Genomic DNA, 20,035 nt, shown 5'->3' with positions numbered 1-20,035 from the left:
CTGGGGAGGAAAGCGCCCGCCGGACGGGCACGCTGGGCACCGCGGGGGCCGGGCGCCCAACCTGAGCATCCCGAGGCGAAGCACAGAGAGAGGGAGCAGGAGGTTATCATCAATTCTTAACATTTTATTTCTTTACTGGGTTAAACAAGGAGCGGAGAAAACCTCTGCCCCAAAATACAACAGAACTGAAAGCATTACAGGTACAGAGACTATTGAACACAGAGAGTAGTAGGATAATATTTTTAATACAACTGAATTATAGCATGGTTTTGTGTTTTTGTTTTTGTATTTTTTTTTGTTTGTTTTTTGTCAAACCATTTTGGAAAATAAATGTAATAGGAACTAGTGCAAAAAAGTTCTAAACATGAAGCACAGTGTATAAAATGGCATAAGAAAACTGTCCCCTCGAGGACACAGTCACTTTCTTATGACAGAGGGGAGAAAGAGAAACAGAAGGGGGGTGGGAACAGAGAGGGAGGGTCAGGAAGGCAGAGGAAGAAAGCTGGAAAGAAAGAGAAACCGGGCAGGGGGATTAGAAAGAATATTTTGACTTCAGCAGTATGGTTTGTTGGTTTTTTGTTTTTTTGTTTTTTCACCTCACCACCGCGTACTGTAAAAGGACCTTTTGGTAGGTCTGAGCTCTGTAACCACCACCATTTCACAAGCACTTGAGAAGGGTTCGGTCACCAGCAGCCCTTTCTGCCCGCACCCAACGGTGTCCCCGCGCGGTCCCCTCGCGCCCCGTCCCCCTGCCCCGTGCCGGGGCGCTGCGTTTGGGGCTCTCTCCTCCTTTGCAGTGCTCTCCCTTCAAATGGTTCTCGTTGAAGCGTGGTGTTTGCTTTTCCCCATGCACACACGCTCTGCGGTATCCCTGCCGGACCAACGGGTTTAATTCCTTCCAAATTTAAACTCCCATGAACGTGTGGGAATATCTCCGGGGTTGAAGGCTTCCCATCGCTGCGACGGCTGAATGCTTTGGAGGCTAGAAGGAGCTGGATTCAGTTTGGTTTGGAAAAGAAAACAGAGCTTGCTCAGAGGGCTGGCTGGGGGCACCCGACACCAGCTGAGGACCCGGAGGAGAAGGGAGGCTGCCCTGCAGGCAGCAGCACCTCGGCGTCAGTTCCCCGTCGGGAATATCCCCAAGCAGCTCCCAAGGTGCGCCGAGGAGCCCCGCTGGGGAAGGAAGCTCTCCAGTTCGCTTTCAGCACCGCGCCGCTCAGCCCGAGAAACTGGCTGGGTGCTATTTTGAGGAGAGCTGGTTGGAATTCCTCACAAATTGCTATTCTCTCCGAATCCGCTGCCACCAGTTCCAACTGTGCGAGCAGAAAAAGTGTGATTGATTTTTTTTTTATATAATTTTTTTTTTTTTTTGCGTTTTGTTTTTTTTTTGAAAATGAAAGGTTTTGTGGGAAAGGGCTGTTCTTGATGCATTTCTCAATTTGAAAAAAAAATCGGTCATAATTATCAATATGGCTTGTTTTGACAAGTTTCAAAATTAAAAAAAAAAAAAAAAGAGAAAAGAAAAAAAAAACCTCTCTGGCTTGAAATGGCTTTTTGTTTTGCAACTCGAGCACGTCCCGTTCCCCAAAAAAATACATTTAAAAATGGTAAAACCAAACCCAAATTTCATGAGCCAGAACCAATTAAAAAATTAATAATACTGATAATTGTGGGGGGAGTTTTGGTTTACAACAGGCAAGGTTGCAGACTGCCCGGCCTGCAGGAGGATCGCCGTAAAATGCTGTTCTGAAGGTTGAGGGGGCTGGAACCTGCTCCTGACCGTATTTTGAGGAACTGGGGCAGGTCTGCAGCTGCCCCACGCTCAGCTGCACCAGGAGGCAGGGACCCAGGGCTGCTGGCGAGGCTGGGGGGGTCCTGGGCACAGCCCCCCAGGGCAGTGCCGTGGGTCTGATCTGCTCCTCGTTCCTCAGGTCGGGACCATGCAGCATGGAGCTGATGGGGGGATCAGGGAACGAGGCAGCAAGAGCAGGTCCTAAAGGATTTAAACCCAAGGAAACGGAGCTATGGGTTTTGGGAGAAACTGGCAATGGGAACGTTCCCTCGCACAGCTGCCACCATCCTGTCCTGCACGGGCAGCGAGAAGCCCGAGGACCCAGCTACACCCAGGCCTCCCCGGGCACCCCGTGGGCCGTCTCCTGTGCTTTGTGTGCAAGGAGCTGTTACAAAATCCCACAGCAATGCCCCCCGCAACGGTTCAGCTTTCTCCTAGGGGAACGCCAGCAGCTGGCCTGGCTCGGGGAGCTCGGCGCTTGGTTTGCAAACCCTGCCCGCGCGCGGTGGCGGGAGGCACACGATGAGCAGGTTGGGAACAGAGAGATTAAACCCCAGCAACCTTTAAAAGGCATCATTTAAAAACAAAACAACATGATTTGCAAAGGGTTTAACCTTTGTGTGTGGATGCAGTGATTCCTTTGCCCCGCAGGGAGCGGAGCACATCCCGCCGCGTGCCGCCCTCCTCACCCGCACCCCGCTCCTGGCCCCCCTTGCAGCAATGTGCAGGGGTAGCAGCACCCACAGAGCCACACGGGGTGGAAAACACCCAGAAAAAAGCTGCTGAGGAGCTTTGCTCCCCAAACCCAGACTGAGCAGTGCGTGGGCAAGGCACGAGATGGACCTGTGCGAGCCCCCGAGCCCCAGGAGCGCAGAGCAGGCTTCTGCTGGGAAGGGACAGGGGGACCACGACCTGGGCACCTTCCAGCCTGCAGCGGGTCGTTATTCACACCAGGATCTGCCCTCCCTCAGCTTTCGGATGTAAATTAAGGGAGATTTATACTGCTGTGGATAGAAATCCACAGGGCAGCTCAAGAAGCCTATAAACAAAATTGTTGGCCGCATTGCATAGGTTTTCACAGAGATTTTTGCCAAATCTATTTCTGCGCTGAGTTTGTCTCTGGGTTTCTATAGGCACTCCTTTCCGGGGTGGTAGCTGGGTGTCAGATTGTACCTTCTCACAAGCCGGAGCGTGACTTTTTGGGGGTTAGAGGCCGACGTGACGTGGCTGAGGGCGATGCAGCGTTGGGCTGCGGGACGCCCCGTTTGCCCACCTCCCTTCCAGGCGCCGCGGGGCCGCCCGGGACGCAGCGACGTGGCAGCGGGCAGTGCCAGCGCCACGCCGAGCAGCAGATATCAGGGATTTTTCATTTTCCTTCTGTCTTTTCTAAAGGCAGGGCAGAGGAGCCGTCTCCCGGCATCGCCTGCAGTCCTGAGTGGCAGTGAATGAACTGCCCTGACATCTCCTATTGAAGCAAAGCAAAATGTGTTGAACAAAAACCATTTCAAGATGTTTTCTGAGTGTTGCCAAGTTACTCAACATGTTCTGCTTTAGTTGTCAGATGCTTTCAAAGCGATTTCCCTAACTCAGAGCACGAATGGTGAGGGCTCTCCCTGGGAATCTTTTGCCTGGGGCTACCATGGATCTGTATTTTCATAAGAAAAGGGCTCAAGTAATGATTAATCTTCACCAGAGGAAGCAGGGCCTTTCTTTGGGATTTTTCTTCAGTTATTTTTAATTAATTTGTACAACTGGCAGCTACATTAAAGTGCAAAACACAGGGCTGATGCTGCAGAGGGGCCGGCCACGGCCACCTTTCCCCCGCCGCCCGGGCTGCCCGTGAGCATCGTCCTGACACCACGGTGGGCACTGGGAGAGGGAACGGGATCACTGGGCTGGAAGGGAAAGGAGAAAGCACCTCGGGTTCAATTCCCGGGAGGATGAGGGCATTTGGGGTGGGTGTTCCCCTGGGGGCTGCACCCGGAGCTGCTCTGCAAAGGGCCCCTCCTCGCCCCAGGCACGTCCGCGCCACGCTGCAGCGGGAGCAGCGCCAGCGGGATGGATGGGGGCAACGCCAGAGCCCCCTTCCTGGGCTCTCCTCCCGAGTAGCAAAGGGAGAGCCGATCGGGAGGCTTCCTGGAGTTGTAATGTCAGAGCGGGGAGAAGATTTTTATCTGATGGCCCCGTAATGATGGACTGCAACGTACACCGCTTCCAGCTGCTCCGTCCTGTTCTGTGAACAGCCTCGTCTGGATCCACTTAACGAGATTGGCAAAGTGTTGAATACAGCATATGGTGCCCTAAAACCACAGAACTTATTGACAGCAGCCCAGACTTGCTAAATAAAAGAACTCCTTCCAACAGCCTCGCTCTGTGAAGACTCAGCACTTTCCTTCCAGTCACACTAGGTAAAATCCCAGCCCCTGGGGCTGGCGCGGCCAGCGAGCCTCCTCGGGCCACCTGGGGCCGGCGGCTCCCCGCGCTCAGCACCCCGGGGCCGCCTGGGATCCACTCCTTTCCCGGCCCCGTGCCCCTCGCCGTGCTGTCCGCGGGCCGGGGGCTGCTTGGCCCCGAGCAGGCTGTGTGGCAGACAATGAGCAGGGCCGGTGAGTCAGGGCCGCTGGCTGACGCACCACCCGGGGCCGTTCCCTCCCGAGATGAGCCGCTGCGAGATCGGACGCAGCCTATCTCCCGAGGAGGCGCCTGGAATTAGCTTAACTCTTGGCAGCGCACGAAAAATCTAATTTCCTTCAGGACGAGCTGGATCCGGCCGTCTCGAGGCAGGCACGCGGCTGCGCTCCCTCCTTCGGTCTGGCCGTGGGCTCTCACCATTCCTCAAGGCAGCGGCACCACTCGATTTTTCAGCAACAAGCGCAGGAGCCGCGCTCCTGCTTGCTGAACCGCTGCGTGTCCAGGCTCCCCAACCAGTGCAAACTTGGCTGAAAATGTAGGGATGCTGTTAGGAACACCCAAACAGGAACTGCCCTACCTGCTCTGGGCAGCACCAGCAGCAAAATCCGCTCGGGATGCGCTCTGCTTCTTCCCCGAACGCGAGTTCTCCAGCCCGGTACCGATGCCAACGAGCTGCCGGGCTTCACATCCGCAGGGCTTTGGTCACAGGTAACTGGTGGCACCTGAACACCTCCCCGGAGCTCCGAGCTTCAAGGCAAAGCAGGCGTTGAATGTTCAGCTGCTTTTCAGAGCCTCTTTGGTCTGGAAATGGGCTGGAAACGTCGGGCAAGCAGTCTCTGTGCACCCACCCCGGTGTTCGCCCCGTGCCCACGGGACCCCCTCTCGCCTCGGGTGCCTGACGAGCGGCACCGTCCCCCTGGGGCCGCCCCGCGAGCAGATCCTGGTGGGTGGATGGAGAATTTGGGAGTTTCTGAGCAGAGAGGGGAGCTGATGAATGGCTGGAAACGCTGAGCTCAGGTGAAAAGGAAAGAAGCGAGCCGATCCGGGCCGCACCAGCCAGCACCTTGCCCGACCGTGTCCCGCTGTCCCAGCTGGGCTCCTAGAAGGTTTCTGATCTGGGGCGCATCCAGTGATAAAAAGCAGTCGCGAGAACTCCCTTCCCCAGCTGGGCTTTATTAGCGCCTCTTCTTTGTGTGGGAGACCATCCCTACCAGCCAGATTTCGCCAGCCCTTCTGCCCAGTCCTTCTGCCATCCAGCAGATGATTTGCAGCCGCCGAGCAGGGACGGACGCCTTCGGAAGCCTTTCATCCAATTGTTACCACGCCTGATCCCACCACGAGCTGAAGACTCCCTCAGCTTCGCCTGCGCCCTGCCAGAGCCACGTCTCCCCGACTCCGCTCCGAGTCATGGGGAACGAGAGCGAGAGGTTTACACGAAACCATCGGGACGCTTCGCCAACGGGGGCACCGGGACGCCCCTCCCCACCTCCCCGAGCACGACCGGAGGGGCAGGTGGGGCCGTGGGGGACACCGGCCCCGTGGCGCAGCATCCTCCAGCCCCACCAGCAGCAGGAGGAGCCCGGCCAGCCCGCGCAGGGGCTGCCTTGCACCAGCGGGGTATTCCCCGGGGATGGGAAGGGAGGACGGGGATTTTCAGAGAGGTGCTGCCTCCATCCTGCCCGGCCGGGTGCGGGGCATTGTGGACGGAGGAGAAATAGAAAAGGGGGGTCAGGCTGATTTCCAAACTCTTGGCATGTGGCTGGCGGGTGAGGTGCGGGCGCCCAAGGCACTCGCGGCGGGCGGCAGGGAGGAGCGCGGCAGCCCCGTGGGGCCACCTCCTGCGAGGGGGGGACCCCGTCCCCTCTGCTCCCTTGTCCCCTCTGCTCCTCTGAACCCCCTGCTGCCCCTGCTCCTGCGCCCGGCTGCTCCTGACCGAACCCTTCTCAAAGCCGAGTCCCGCAGCCCTGTGCGCATTAGAGACTCTTCATCACGGGGATGCCCCGCGGCGAGCAGCTCTTGGGGGGATGTGCGGGGGTGTGTGTGTGTGCGTCACCCCCAATCCCGTGCCTCCCATTGGAGGAATAGCATGTGCCCCCCTTCGTGGAAAAAGATCTGGCGTTCTCGGAGGTCGGCTCCCCCCTCCGTGTCACTCGTCCCGCGCCACGCTCTCGTCCAGGGCGGGCAGGGCCTCCAGGCTGAGCCCCCCGCCGCCGCTGTGCACGCTCGAGAAGGACACCATGGTGTGGAGGAGCATCAGGACCAGCACGCACAGCCTGAGCCTGCTGCTGCCCAGGCGAGACCCTGCGGAGACCGGCAGCAAGGACGGGGAGTGGTGGTACTGGTGGTACTGGTGGTGGTGGTGGTAGAGGTGGTAGTGGTTCTGCCGCTGGTGATGGAGGTGGGGGTCGTGGCGGTGGTAATGGAGCGACTCTGACGCCGTGGATTTGGGGGATGTGTTGTAGTTGCTGTCTGGGGGGTGGTCGCAGGAGTCCCATTGCACCTCGCAGCACTTGGCCTCCTCCTCGGGCAGCTGGGTCTCCAGCAGCCCTGCGGGAAGGGAGCAGGGGGTCAGCGGGGAGGACGAGGACGGCGAGCAGCGGGAGCGAGCACGGTGCCAGCCCCAGCACCGGCACACCCGGAGACCCCCAGCAGCAGCCACTGGTGGGACTGGTGCACAGGGAGGGACCCCGGCGCGGTCAGGGCTCCCCAGGCAGCACCCATCTGTCCTGGCCCTGCATCATCCCATCACCTCCAGCCCCCTCCCACTTTTTTAGGTTTCACTGGGCTTTTGTTTCCCGAGCTAAACCTGCCGCTCCCTCTCCGTGCAGCGCTTACATCTCACCCCAGCTCCACGTCTCGGCGCTCAGCACGCACTCGGTGCGTTTCTGCACCACGCCTCCCCCTCCTCTCCTCCCCAAAACGACCTCACAGCCTGGCAGACGGCCTGCAAAGCCCTGCGGGCTCCCCAGCACCCACCCCTGCTCCCGCAGTGTCCTTACCCGTGCAGATGAAGCCAGGCAAGCCTCCGTAGATCAGCTCGTCGTTGTCCGGTAACACGAACGGGCACCTGGTCTGCACCTCCAGGCAGTATTGCTTGCATGGGATCCGGTGTCGGCACTGTTGTTGTGTCACGTTGAAATACTCGGAGCACAGCCAGGCCTTGTAGACAGCCTAGGGAAGGCACCGAGGGGGACGGGTCACCCACACACGCAGCGGGGTAGCACGAGCGCCGCGGAAACCCCGGGGGGAAGGAGAAGGGGAAGGGAAAAGGGAAGGAAAAGGGGAAGGGGAGGCCGCTTACCTCGCTTGGCTCACTTGGCAGAGCTCGTCAGCACACCTGAGCTACTCACTGAATTCATCCAGCAATCCAAGGAGACCTTTAAAGCGTTAGGGGCCGCAGCACTGCTCTACCAAACCCAAACCACCACGAAAACAAAGCAAAGCGGCCGCAGGGGACTCGTGTCCCCCCCCCGGTGGGCACTGCTGCTGAGACCAGTGACCGAGAGCAGCGACGGAGAGCTTTGTGCACCACGTGCAGACGACCTGCCACTGCTCAGCCCCCTGCCCGCAGCACCCAGCTCCCCCCGAGGCACCCAGCACACCGAGATGTCCCCATGAGCCACGGGACGGGCAGGGAGGGAGCAGCTCACGGGGCTCGTGCGCTCCCGTCCCGCTGCCTGCCCGGCAAAATTAAGGTGAGGTTGATGCCCACAGCCAGCTCCTAGCTCCCTGCGAGACAGAGGGAAGGAGTTTCCCTCCTAAATGTGCTGGGATAAAGCCCCTGCTCCTCCTTCCCCACGGGTTTGTATGTTCTGGAGGCTTCAAACCCATGACGTTTCCATACGATGTTTCCAAAACCCCCGCGTTTTCCACAGATCCTTATCTCCCTTTGTCTGGACCCTGGTGCTGTCTCAGGATTTGTGCTGGTTGGGAAATTCTTGGCAAGTTCTCTTTTTCTTTTTTTTTTTCTTTTCCTTTTTCCCCCTGGCAAATGCCCGTTCACAGACCCCCGCATTCCCACGGAAGCGTTGTTTTGGTGAAATTTTCATCAGAAAATTTAAATTACCGGGGGCCGGGCCGCAGCCCCCGGGGCAGTCAGCAGCCCCGCGGCCACGGCTTTCGGCTGGGATGTGGGAGCTGCAGCCGCAGCCCTGCTGTTTCTCTCTGGATGTTAATTATTCAGGCCGAGGGGAACAGCTCCAGAGGAAGGCCTGGCTCTGGACGCAGACCGCGAGGACACGGCCAGGAGGGAGAGCCTGGAGCTCCAGTTCTGGATCTGCCTCTGCTGAGCTCATTCCCTGGGGCCGAGGAGGAGGGGAGCTGGGCAGGGAGCCCGGGGCGATCGCTTCCCCGACCCCGCTGCCTTCTCCTTTTCCCAAATCCCCTTCTCCAGGGCCTGGGGAGCAGCACTTTGTGGACTTCCCAACCAGCAGGGGCTCCCAACCCTGCCAAAACTGCCCGAGCCCAGGGCCTGGGGCTGTGCTGGGGCTGCACCGTACCCACGGCCCCTCCAGCACCACCCACAGCACCCGGCTTTTGCTCCTCACCCCTGCTCGGGCAGGCAACACGCGGTGGGTGAGGTGGTGGGAGCAGCCTGGAGACGAGGTCGGATGGAGATGGGGACAAGAACTCATGGAGATGGGGACAAGGACTGATGGAGATGGGGACAAGGACCGATTGGTGCCTCCATGTGCAGAATTTGAACGGCCGAGGTGGGGAGGGATGAATTTCCCCCCCCAATTTCCAGGATTACAAACGGGAGCCATTCACCGCCCCATGAACTGCTCAGATGGATGCAGAATTTGCTGGGTAAAGCTCGGCGACATGCCTCAGGCCTTCAATCATCCCACAAACCATCCCTCTCCCTCCGTGTTTACACACTCCTGGTGTCCGGGGGTGCACCACGCTCCCCGTTTGGGCACAGTCCAGGCAGGCTCGGCCGAGTTCCTCTCTCCATGCCTGCATACTGCTCGCATCCCCTCCGTCCTGCGCCTCCCCTCGCCGCTCGTCCCCCGCAGCTTCCTCCTGCTCTTGCAGGGGACGCCTGAGGATTGAGGGCAGGAGGAGATTTACTCGCTGCCTGACTCACCGCGGAGAGCTCGCCCGTGCCTCCTCCTCGCTCTTTACCGTTTCTGGAGGAATTAAGCTGCCTTTTGATGGGCGTTTCCTCCTTTCTGCTTTGGGGTTTGGCTGCTCTCAGGATCACAGGATCAGACTCCCCAGCCGGGCCATGTGAGCACAACCGGCCCGGTCTCTAAAAACCTTCCCCAGAGTCCTTCTGTGTTCTCGGGATGTCTGCGCAGAACCACCTCCTGCTTTTTTCCTTGAAATAATTGGGCTGGGGGTGATGCCAGCACCTTGTGGACACCGGCACTGTCTGAACCACACTCCGGGAGGCGCAGGGCAGGGACGGAGGAGCATCGAAAGGATGCTCCAAAGCAACAAAGCAACAAAGCTTTCCCCGCCGGGGCGGGCAGGGAGCAGCCAGCACACGCTGCCCAGCGAGCCGAGGGGTGGCGAGGGACAGGGAGCCACGGAGGGGCCGTAATCAGTGGTTACACCAGGTGCAGGGAAATTGGACGCTTTGAGAAACCCAGCGTCGGGTTTAGAGCTTGGCAAAGCTTCCCGGGGTTGCATTTAATTGCAGTAATATTGGGCTCTGTGGAGAAAGCCTCAGGGGCGGCTCTGCAGAACCATCCAGGAGCGTGCTGGGGTGGCTGTGCCCTGGAAGCTGCTCGGTGCTGCGCTCACGGCTCCTCTCCTCCTCCTCCTCCTCCTCCTCCTCCTCGACCCGGTGGCAGCTGCGTGGAGCTGGGGCCGTGCACACCCACGGGGCCACCGGGGACCCGGCGCCCGGCACCCAGGGCTGGCAGCAGAGCGTCTCCACCGTGGCCTGGGATGAGCATCTGGAGGGGCTGCGCCTCATTAATCTCGGACGCAGGGAAATGAGCGCTGCTAATGAGCCGCTCGGGCACCTCTCCAAGCTCTGGCACATCAGGATGCGGCGAGGGAGGCAGGCCACGTAAAGCAGGGGAGAGAAGAGCCCCCGTGGATGATGGCAGCGGATTAAGGGAACGCGAACGGCGCTGGCCGGCCCGGAGGAGTCACAAACACAACTGCAGCGCCCAATTACCGAAGGATTCAATTAGAGTCGCCTGCAACCCTGACATCAACGGCGCTGGGCTTTGGAAAGAGCAAGGTTTTTTTTTTTTTTTTCTCATGAGCCTTGCTCTGTGCCGTTCCAACATCCTATCTGCAACAGCTGGTTTTTTGGTAACTTCAGTATTTCTGGAGCCGGGTCCCGGCTGTGCTGTCCCCGCCTTGCCCCTTCGCATGCTCCCCTCTGGGGCGCGGGGAAGAGGAAAAAACACAGCAGAACTGCGTGCGACCGCTCCTTTTTTCTGCGTTTTTACTTCTTTTTTTTTTTTTTTTTTCTCCTTTCTATAAAGCTGCCTGGTGCCTGGTGATGACAGCGCTGGAGCCGGGCACCCTCCGTCTCACAGGGGGAAGGCGAGCAGGGGGCCGGCTCCTCGCCGCCCGCTGTGCCCAGCACCTAAGGGTGGCACCGACCTCGCCACGGGGGCCACCAGCCAGAAATAGGGTGGCCGGGGGGTGCTGGGGGGGAAGGGGGCAGCAGCAGGGCAGTGGGGGCATCCTCTTCCTCCTCATCATCCCTGCCGTGCCCCTGGCTGGAGGCCGCCTTCCTCCACGGCATCCTAAATCCAGTCCCAACGCTGCTGATCTCTGTGGTTTCATGAAGAAACTCGTTTTTAGGGTCTTTGGTTTACCCCCCAGAAGAAGGGAACGAGGAAGCTACCTGAGAGCCCCTCTCACTGCAAATAGAGCCCCCTGAAAGCAAGCCCGAGACACAAGCAGCTCCCTGAGCTCATCTATGACAAAATTTTAAGAAAGCAGCCTTAGGGCACGAGCGCATCCCCCTCACCTGCTCAGACACCCCACAGCCCTGCCTGCAGCACGTTCAGCTCGCTGCGTGGAGCTGGCAATGCAGAGAACGAGCTCCTGCACCTCTGTGCACGCACACACACACAAACCTCCAGCCAGGCAAGGGGGAAATGTGGGACGTTTCCCCTGGGAAAGCTGCTGGGCGCACAGGTCGGGGTTTTGGGGACAGGGCCCTGGCCGTACAGCTGCACCTGCTGCCCGCAGGACAAACACGATGGCCATGAACATCCCCGCTGGGCACGGGGAAAGGAGCCCCAAAAACCACCCTGCGGCAGACAGAAGGGACCCTGGGCCCCTTCCCTCCCACCACAGCTCCCAGTTTGCCCAGTTTAGCTTTGCCACAATGACCCCGTTGCCACTGGTATCCGGCCGCGTGCCCACAGCCACCCTCATCGGGCAGACCCAAGCCGGCTGCCGCAGGGGTTTGATCCCACACGGCCTCTTCGGAGCACCCAAATTCCCACCAAACCCCGGTTTAACAACAAAATGCCACCTTGGGGGCGCCGCATTCCTCCTCCCAGCGGGGCCGGCGAGGGCTGGGAGCGCTCTGCCCGCCAGCCCCCCGAGCACAAAGGCCGAGCCCCGGCGCAGCCTACGTGATGTCGGCGGCGTGTTCAGTCCCCCCACATCCTGGCTCTGTCCTCTCTGCCCCGCGATTTTCTTCTGGCAGTCGACAGCCCACGCTTTGGACAGCGTCTGGGACAACGCGGCCCCAGTCTTGGTGGGCTGCCTGCAGGCGCTGCTGTAAAACAAAATGGATTGAATGTAAACAAAATGCACATTGAGGCCGCTGCTTATGGAAGCGGGCGAGGACTGGGCCCCATTGTGCCACAGGCTGCACGACACGGGCAGCAGACAGACCCCGTCCTGAGAAACTTCTGGCGCGCACAGACCCGAGAGCAAAGGCGGCGAGCGCCCGCGCTCCCACGCAGAGCCAACGGGGCAAGAGGGGCGGCTGTAAATCCCCAGAGCTGCTTTCTGCCCTGCTTTTGGAGAGGCGTTTTTGGCCGGGCTTGAGAGGGGACAAAGCGCAGCTGGACGGGAGGGCACGGCGTGAAGGTATGCGTGGGAAGGGGCAGCCAGGATGGGACGCGGCCAGGGGGCAGGGAGCAGCCAGGGCCCTGCCGCTCTCAGCAGGGGCAGGGGCACCCTGGAGGCCTGGGGGTGAGCCCAGCAGGGTGTGCTGGTGAATTGGGGGATGGAGGGGTGGGAGATGCCCGGGTGGAGCGGCACTGCCCCATCCAGATGTGCCAAACCCCAGCAGGTAGTCCCCAGCCCAGCGCCTGGTCCGGGTGCACCCGTCCCATCCCAAAAATCAGAGCCCGAGCGGCTCCCAGCAGCCACGCAGGGCGCAGTCGGATGCCACAGGACATGGATGAGCGATGGGATTACCCCGGAGCAGTGCCTGGGAGGCTCCAGCAGCTCCTGGGGCACGGTGCTGCCTGCAGGAGGAACCCAAGGACCGCGAACTAACGGCACCGGGCCCTGCCTGGCCCTGGTGAGGGCACACCGGGGATGGCGAGAGCTGGAGGAGCAGCAGAAGTCAAATGGTGGCTGGGACCTGGCTCCAGAGCGGCGCTTCCCTGAGCAGCTACACCCAAAATGCTGCTTGGATGCAGAAATAACAGCCCCGAGGAGAAAACGTGGTCAGGGAGAGGGGATGCGCCCCCAGTGCTGCCATCCATCGGGGGCTGCGGCGTGTCCAAGGCAAGCGAAGCCTGCAGGGTGTGGAGAACCAAGAGCAGCACCCCGAGCACAACCCCTGGGGGCTCCGAGCTGGGGCACGAAGCCCGGGGAGGGTTTGGGAGCTGCCCACCAGCAGGCACCTCCTGGCAGCACTTGGAGAGCCCCAGCTGCAGGCGCAGCCCCCTGCCACCTGCCAGCCCCCCGCTAAAAAGTGACGAAAGCTGAGTAAAAAGTGCTTAAAGCCGAGTAAAAAGGGATTAAAGCCGAGTAAAAAGGGATTAAAGGCAGCCAGGAGGACGCAGACGGTTCCGACAGAGCCGGGGCAGACGCAGCCATCAGGTGCCCGCGATCCATCAGAGGCGCTGGAGGAATTCACCCCCGTCAGATACGGCTGCAGCCAGGGCTCCAAAGCAGATTAAACATTGATGGGGCTAATGAGAACATCCTGTTACATTAGGAGGGATATAAAAAAATAAAGGCGAGACACTTCAGTGCCACAAGCCATCAATTACCCACAGCTGGAGCCTGAAGAAGTTTCTCCAGCACTGCGGGGTCTCTGCGGCGAGGGCACGGCGGAGCAGGGCGCGCAGCACGAGGCAGGGTTCAAGGAGACACCTCAGCCTCACGCCGTGTCTCTGGGGGGAATTGGGGTTGGAAGTGCCCTGCCCAGGCACAGGCTGAGCCAGAAGTGGCTCGGAGCAAGGGGAAACCCAAATCTCCACAGTGCTGCATGAGGATTCGTCCCCTGCTGCGCCCAACGGAGGTGGCTCCGAGAAGGGCAGCGGAGGGAGAAGCCCAGCCAGGTGCCACCAAGGCCAAAATCAGCCCAAATGACTTCGTAATCACTGAGCGGCCCCGTTAATTGCATCTGCTGACATTGCCAGGCACGGAGGCGCAGTGAGCTCCGGTAGGGACCCCGAAACAACAGAAGGAGCCCGTGGAGGTGAGAAGAGGGGCAAGAAATGAGCAAAATTCACCGCAGAGAAGAGCCTGCCAGCAGCCCCGAGGGGATGGTGTGTGCCCTGAAGAGCCCACGACATCTCCCCAGCCCCGGTGGGATCCGGGCAGCAGCCGCTGGTGGCTGGTGGGGGTCTCTGCGTGATGCCAGGGGCTCGGGCTTTGAAATCCTGAGCGTTTCCAAAGGAAAGAGAAACTGTTTGCCAAAACTTTGCACATCGCCTGCAGGCTGCAGCCCGCACAGCCTCTGGAAGGGGACTTGCAGCGAGGGTCCCCAGCCCCAAGCCTCAGCAGGAGATGGGGGAGGCCAGGACCTGCACCCAGGGGCAGCTCCTCTTTCTTAGCCAGCACCAGGAGCTCGCCGGGGCAGGGCGCTGGCACGCCGAAGCCTTGCCAGGTGGTGCCTTCAGCTGCCTTTTGCCATCCGTGCTCACACCAGAATTTGGAGGAGCCCGCACTGGCTGCGTGCATCCAGGCTGCTCCTCCACCTGACAGCCCCCAGACCTTAGGAAAGGCCACGGGGAGAAGTAAAAGCCAAAAAGTGATGAGGAAGGAGAGCGGGGCCGGGCTCGGGCAGGAGTTGCTCTGCTGGGGGCCTCAGCCGGCACCGCGCCCCCTGCCCACCCTGCCCCGTGTGGCCAGCTGGCTCCTGCTCCCCCGGGCAGCCTCCGTGTCTCATTCATGGATTTGCTGTCCCTGAGTCATTGCCCTTCAAACGACAGCGGAGCCCGGCCTCCTCTGTGCAGAGCCAGGCATGAGCCGCATCCTAATGCCTCCCGCTGACGGCAGGAACAGCCCCCGGCAGCCCAGGTGCATCCTGCCCGCTGCCAGCGGAGGGAAAACCCCGCGGGGCAGCGCTACGAGGCACCCCCGCTGCCTTTGGGTCTGCAGGAGAAGCCTGCTTGGCTGCAGGGTGCTTCAGAGGCACGGGGTGGGTGCAGCACCCTGGGGTGCCGGAGCGGCTCCGGGCTGCGTGGCGACCCCGCGGACGAGGACAGGAGCTCCGAGGTGATGCTGCCAGGATCCTTTGTGCCAGCACACATCGCACAGCACCTAGGGAATCACGTAGGGCAGCAGCCTGACGAGCTGTCCCCGATCCGGGCCCCCCGGGCACCGCGCTGCGCCCTGCCTGCCGCCTCCTGGCGCTGGCAGCGAGGCCGCTCCACCAGCTCACTGTAAATACAGGCTGCCGAAAACGCAGCCGTGCCCACCGGCTGCCTGCAGCCCTACAGGCCCACGGCACGCTGGACGCCTTCCAAAACCCATCGGTAGCTGCTGAAGGATCGCCCCACGGCTCTCGGGCCGGAGCTGCAGCCCTCCCTCGCTCCCCGCGCCCCACGGGCACGGGCGTGCTTCCCTTCGGCACCGCTGGTGAACGCAGACGAGGTCTGATGGACACACACACTGCTGGCAGCCGGCAGGCAAACACCACCGAAACCATCAGCAAAACTCCCTCCTGTTTGCACGGAACAACAGCTCCTTCCCTTTCCGGCTTTCCTGTCCTCCTTCCAGAAGCCGGTGCCCATTTTTGATTGTTTTTGGGGTGAAGGCACACTGCTTTCCTGGCGGTTTTCAGCCCATCCTTGCCATCCCTGTGGACTCAGGGAGAGCCCCGTGGCAGGGCAGCACGGCGCAGGGGTGATGGGCTCCGTGGCAGCCTTGTACCTGGAGACCCACCCAGGACCTAAAATCCACTGGGAACTTCACCGGGCAACACCGAGACCTAAAAGCTGAGCCTGCTGCCGCTGCCCTGTACATGGGACCAGCCTCTGCCTCCCACCAGCGCTGCCCAAAATCCTGGGGAGCAAAATCCTGCCCTGCCACGCACCCAAAGGGGTCCCTGATGTGGGTACCGGGGAAATCAGGGCGGGGAAGGAGCCCCAGGCAGGGCCGCAGCGCGATGCAACAGCCGCCGGCCCGAGCAAACAGAGGAGCGCTGGTAATCTAATCAGGGCTGAGATGCTACAGGTCCTGTCCAGCCTGCCCTTCCCAGCCCAGCTCCCTCCTGTCAGCCCTTCTCTCCCCGCTGCTTTGTTTCCCGCAGCCTAATGAGGCCTTAATTCACCAGCCGTGGTCCCATAGATCTTTATTTGCCCGGCTAAGGCCGGGTTTGCGCTTCCAGGAGCGCTCTGCGCAGCGGCTGTGGGCTGAGGGAGGCAGCACAAGCACAGAGCCTCCGGCTTTAAAGCCACAAAGCCCTGACTGCGTGGCAGCCGAGCTGCAGGCGACGCTGGGCTTCGTCAATTTGGGAAGAGAGGGGAAGAGGAGGAGAAAACCAGCCCCAAGCACCAGGCGGGGCAGCAATTTGAAGGAATCGGGATCTCCTGCCACGCTTCATCACGCATGGACAGAGCCCGCTGGTTGCGTGCCCGTGTCCTGGGCTTCCCCCGGGACATTTGGCCACAGCTTCGCCACCAAACCCCACCGAGCACACAGCACCACAGGGCAGAACGTGCAGCGTTGTTCAGCCTTCGGGCAGCAATCACAAACCCAGGGCGCTTTAAAGCTCCCGCCCGCCGGCTCTTCCCGCGCAGCCCCCGCTAAGCCTCGGGAGGCTGGGGGAAACCAGGCCAAAAGGGGGGGAAACGAGGCCAAAAGGGGGGGGAAACGAGGCCAAAAGCTCACGGCCACAGCACCGGGCCAGGCTGCTGGCGGCCTCAAGTCACAGGAGAGGAGAAAGCTGTGGCTGTCAGCTGGGAGAGCCGAAAGCAAAGCGCCCCAGCGCGCAGGGAATCGCCTCAAACAAGCGCCCTGCTTCCAGCGGGCACCGCAGCGAGGGCTGGGGTCGACGCCCGCAGATTCGGGCGCCCACGCCGGAGAATTTGGGCCCCGGGGAATGCCTCGCGGGTCGCCTGCTGCTGGCGGCCTCCTGTTGCTTCCCAAGTGGCGCCTGTGGAGCCGCGGCGCTGCCGCTCGCAGATGCTCCACGGAGGCAACCGCGAATGTGAGCAGGGCGCGAGCCGGGAGCGGCGCCGCACGCCTCGCAGCTGCCAGCTCCAGCTTCGCGGCTCCCCAGCTCGTTTCCTGCCTTCCCACCACGGCTGCTCACGGCCCACGGGCACCCGAGGGAGGCTCGTCCACGCAGGGCTCTGTTTCTGGCTGCCTTGGAGTCCCCTGAGCCCAGCTGAGGGTTTTCTGCTCCGTGTGCTGCTCTCCCCAGGTCTCTGTGCTGGGGTCACGCAGCTCAGACTCGGCGGGGATGGATGCGAGGGCTGGAGGGCGCGGGGAGCTCTGCCCCAAAACCCACCTTGTCTATTTGGGCTCCTTCCCCTCTCCCGAAAAGCCACCACCACCAACCTCTCCCTCCTCTGCTCTCCCCTCAACACCAGTGGGCAACTGCTGGGTGTTGCCTTCAGCCTGACCCCGTGGGACCCCCACGAGGGCTGCCACTAGCCCACGTGGCCACGAGCCCTTCCTGGAGCCCGCTCCATCCCTCCCAGCTCCTCCTGCTTTCTGCCGAGCCCACCCGGCACCAGAGCACGAGATCCGGGGCCAGCAGTCGCCACCGCCCGCACGCACGGGAGGCGCACAGCACGCTCAGCCCCTGCCGGTGCCGGGTTGCTTCATTCAGCACCCAGATGCGGTCACGGGAGCAGAGCAGCGGCACCAAAGCCAGCTACTACGTAGCTCCGAAACCGCAGGGGGAATTTGGGCGAGCAGATTGTAATTACCTGCCTTGGCGCCGGCCCAGCACGCCAGCGCCAGCTCCTTTCCCGAAACGGTTCCGTGCGGGAGCGGCGCAGAAACGCGGTCCTGAGAGCCGGGGCCAGCACCTCGCGGCCGTGCCCTTGGTGAAAGGCAGGCCCCGTGTCCCCAGCGCCGTGCCGGGGGGAGAGCACGGCCCCGAGCTGCCCGTGCACCCCTCCAAACTCTGCTGTTAAAGCAGCGTCCGAGCCCTGCCCGGGGAGCAGGGGACGCTCTGCAGGCAGCCCTCTCGGGGCGGCGCACAAGGAGAGCGCCTGGCTGCGAGGCACGGCGCTGCCTCTCCAGCACACGGCTCCGGGAGAGGTTTAATTACGGAGCCATCATGCTTCCCGGAGGCTGCGTGAGGAGGGAGGTGGCAGGGGCGAGCCGGGGGGCCGCGGGGAGCCGCGGGGCTGGGGGACAGAGCCTGTGCCACAAGGGGTGCAAAGCAGCACCGAGCGGGAGCGCCCTGGGGAGACGCACGGCTACGCTGCTTGCTTTTGGGAAGAGGCAGCACCGGGCTGAGGTTTGATCCGTGTGGTGCTGGGGAAGGCAGCCCCGCAGCTGTAGGAACACGAAGAGCTCCCCGAGTGCCTGCTAAGACCGCGCTGCTCCGAGCTCTCCCCTCCGCTGGGCAGAGCAGGGCACGGGGACAGCGGGGACAGCTGCTGGAGGAGCGCATCGGGGCACCGCGAGCCCTGCCGGCACCGGGGCAGATCGGGGGGCACCCCCAGGGCGACCCACCGGGGCTGGGGGTGCCGGGGGAGGCAGATCGCAGCTCACCATCTCCCATCTCCCTGGGGCAAAGGGATAAAAGGGCTGCAAAAGGGCCGCGTGCCCGCCGTGCCCCTGGGGAGGGGGCTGCAGCTCCTTGGTTCATCTCAGGTCAGCGCTGACCCTACAGCCTGGATTAATGCTGTCCGGGCAGAGCCCTGGGCTGCCCCGGCGCCGCGCAGAGCTCCTCTCTGCAGGCCAGAGGCGGCGGTGACGGCCTCACGGTGTCGTGTTTGGAGGCTCTGCCTTCAAGTCTGCTTGCCCTGCCCTGCCCGAGCCCTGTCCCAGGACTCTGGTCCTGTCCCCAAGCGCTGCCAGCCCTTGGGTTTGGGCAGCGCAGGGAGCGTGGCTCCACCCGGCACGGGGGCAGGAGGGCTGTGGAGCCCCCAGCACCCCGTCCTCCTGCTGCCAGGAGCTCCGGGGCCGTGAGCAGCTTGTGTGCCTTGTCCCCTTCTCCCACCTCTGCCTCCTCCACCGGGTTTTTGGGCCTGTTTGCCTGCGTTAGAGGCCTGTGGGGCTCCCAGGACGCCAGGAAGAAGCGTCACGGGGAGAGGATGCCCACGGGGATGGCCAAGGGTGGCCGAGCACCCCGGGGGCCGCGCGCTTCGCCTCCAGCCCCACACCGCACCGCGCCCCCTCGTACCTTGCAGTCCCTCACGCAGGATCTGACCGAGTACTCGTCCGACTGCAGGTATTTCTCCAGCAAGAGGTCGAACTCCTCGTATTTTTCCTGAGCGTGTTGGTCCAGCCGCTGGTACGCCTGGACGCAGCTGCTGCACGCCTCCCCGCCCAGCGCCCCGGCCGCCGCCGCCGCCACCAGGTCCAGCATCAGGTTGTCCAGGCTGCAGTCCAGGCTGTCGGGGCCGGCCATCTCGCGCAGCAGGTCCCAGATCGTGTAGCTATCGCAGAAGGAGAGGTTCAAGTTCCCGAAATACGCCTGCAGCAAGCTCCTGGGCGCCGGGGCCGTGCCCGCCAGCTGCCCGCCGGCGAAGGAGCCCAGCAGGCGCTGCAGCGAGCCCAGGCGAGCGCAGGCCGAGTCCAGGTCGCCGCGGGGAGCGGGGCACGGCCCGGGGGCTGCCGGCGGCCGGCTCAGGTTGCCCACGAAGGCCTCGCAGCCCCCCCCGGCCCCGCTCTCCTCCGCCTCCCCCAGCGCCCTGGGCCCGCGGCCCCGCGGCCTCCCGGCGCCGCTCCGCTCCCGGGCGCGCAGCTTGGCGGCGGCGGCGCAGAGCCAGAGGTGGTCGGAGAGGAGCACGGTGAAGAAGAGCAGCGAGGCCAGCGACAGCCGCCATTTCTGCGCCCGCTCGGGGTCGGCCGCCGGCTTGTCGCTGCGGCGCGGGGCGCAGCACACGGCCCCGCCGCCCCCGCGGGGGGACAGCCAGGCGCCGCGGATCATGGCGAGGCGGCGGCGGCGCCCGGCGGGCCGGGGGGACGCCGAGGGGCGCCGAGGGCCGGCCGCGATGCCGGTGCCGCCGCCGCCGCCGCCGCCTCCTCCTCCGCCTCTCCCCCCCGCCGCCGCCACCGCCGCCACCGCCGCCCCAGCCCCGGCCCCCGGCCCGCCGGCCGCGCCATGCCGCGGCGGGGGGAGGCGGCGCCGCGCCGCACGCTCCGCACCGGCGGCCGGGCTCGCCGCGGGGGCATGCCCCGCTGCCGGCCCCGCTGCCGGCCCCGCTCCCGGCGCCGCTCCTCCCGCTGCCGCTGCCGGGGCCGGGGCCGCTGCCGCCGCCTCACGCCGCTCTCCGCCGGCCCCGCGGCTGCCCCTGCTGCCGC

The 20,035-nt window shown here is 62.7% G+C and overlaps 1 protein-coding gene across 1 annotated transcript; it reads right to left on the bottom strand.

Annotated features, from left to right (window-relative positions):
- Positions 1–103: 103 nt before the first annotated feature.
- NALF2 (NALCN channel auxiliary factor 2) lies at positions 104–19,734 on the bottom strand. Its single transcript, XM_082770952.1, has 3 exons — positions 18,912–19,734; positions 7,204–7,375; positions 104–6,751 (listed from the first exon to the last, which is right to left on the bottom strand). Exons 1-3 carry the CDS (start codon positions 19,659–19,661, stop codon positions 6,351–6,353), a joined length of 1,323 nt encoding a protein of 440 aa, XP_082627078.1. The 5' UTR covers positions 19,662–19,734; the 3' UTR covers positions 104–6,350.
- Positions 19,735–20,035: the final 301 nt, after the last annotated feature.

Source organism: Aythya marila, assembly GCF_965140915.1.
Source record: "Aythya marila genome assembly, chromosome: 13".
Classification (NCBI taxonomy): domain Eukaryota; kingdom Metazoa; phylum Chordata; class Aves; order Anseriformes; family Anatidae; genus Aythya; species Aythya marila.
Note: the sequence above shows the minus strand (reverse complement) of the source record. Positions and strands in the feature narration are given on the sequence as shown.

What these genes read in the sequence shown, in the direction of transcription:
- NALF2 (XM_082770952.1), bottom strand. Translation starts at nt 19,661, where the DNA reads ATGATCCGCGGCGCCTGGCTGTCCCCCCGCGGGGGCGGCGGGGCCGTG. An exon ending in CCTGCGTGAGGGACTGCAAG is followed by an intron (nt 7,376 to 18,911) that starts GTACGAGGGGGC and finishes TGCCTTCCCTAG; the next exon opens with GCTGTCTACAAGGCCTGGCT. An exon ending in GCCTGGCTTCATCTGCACGG is followed by an intron (nt 6,752 to 7,203) that starts GTAAGGACACTG and finishes CCCTTCCCGCAG; the next exon opens with GGCTGCTGGAGACCCAGCTG.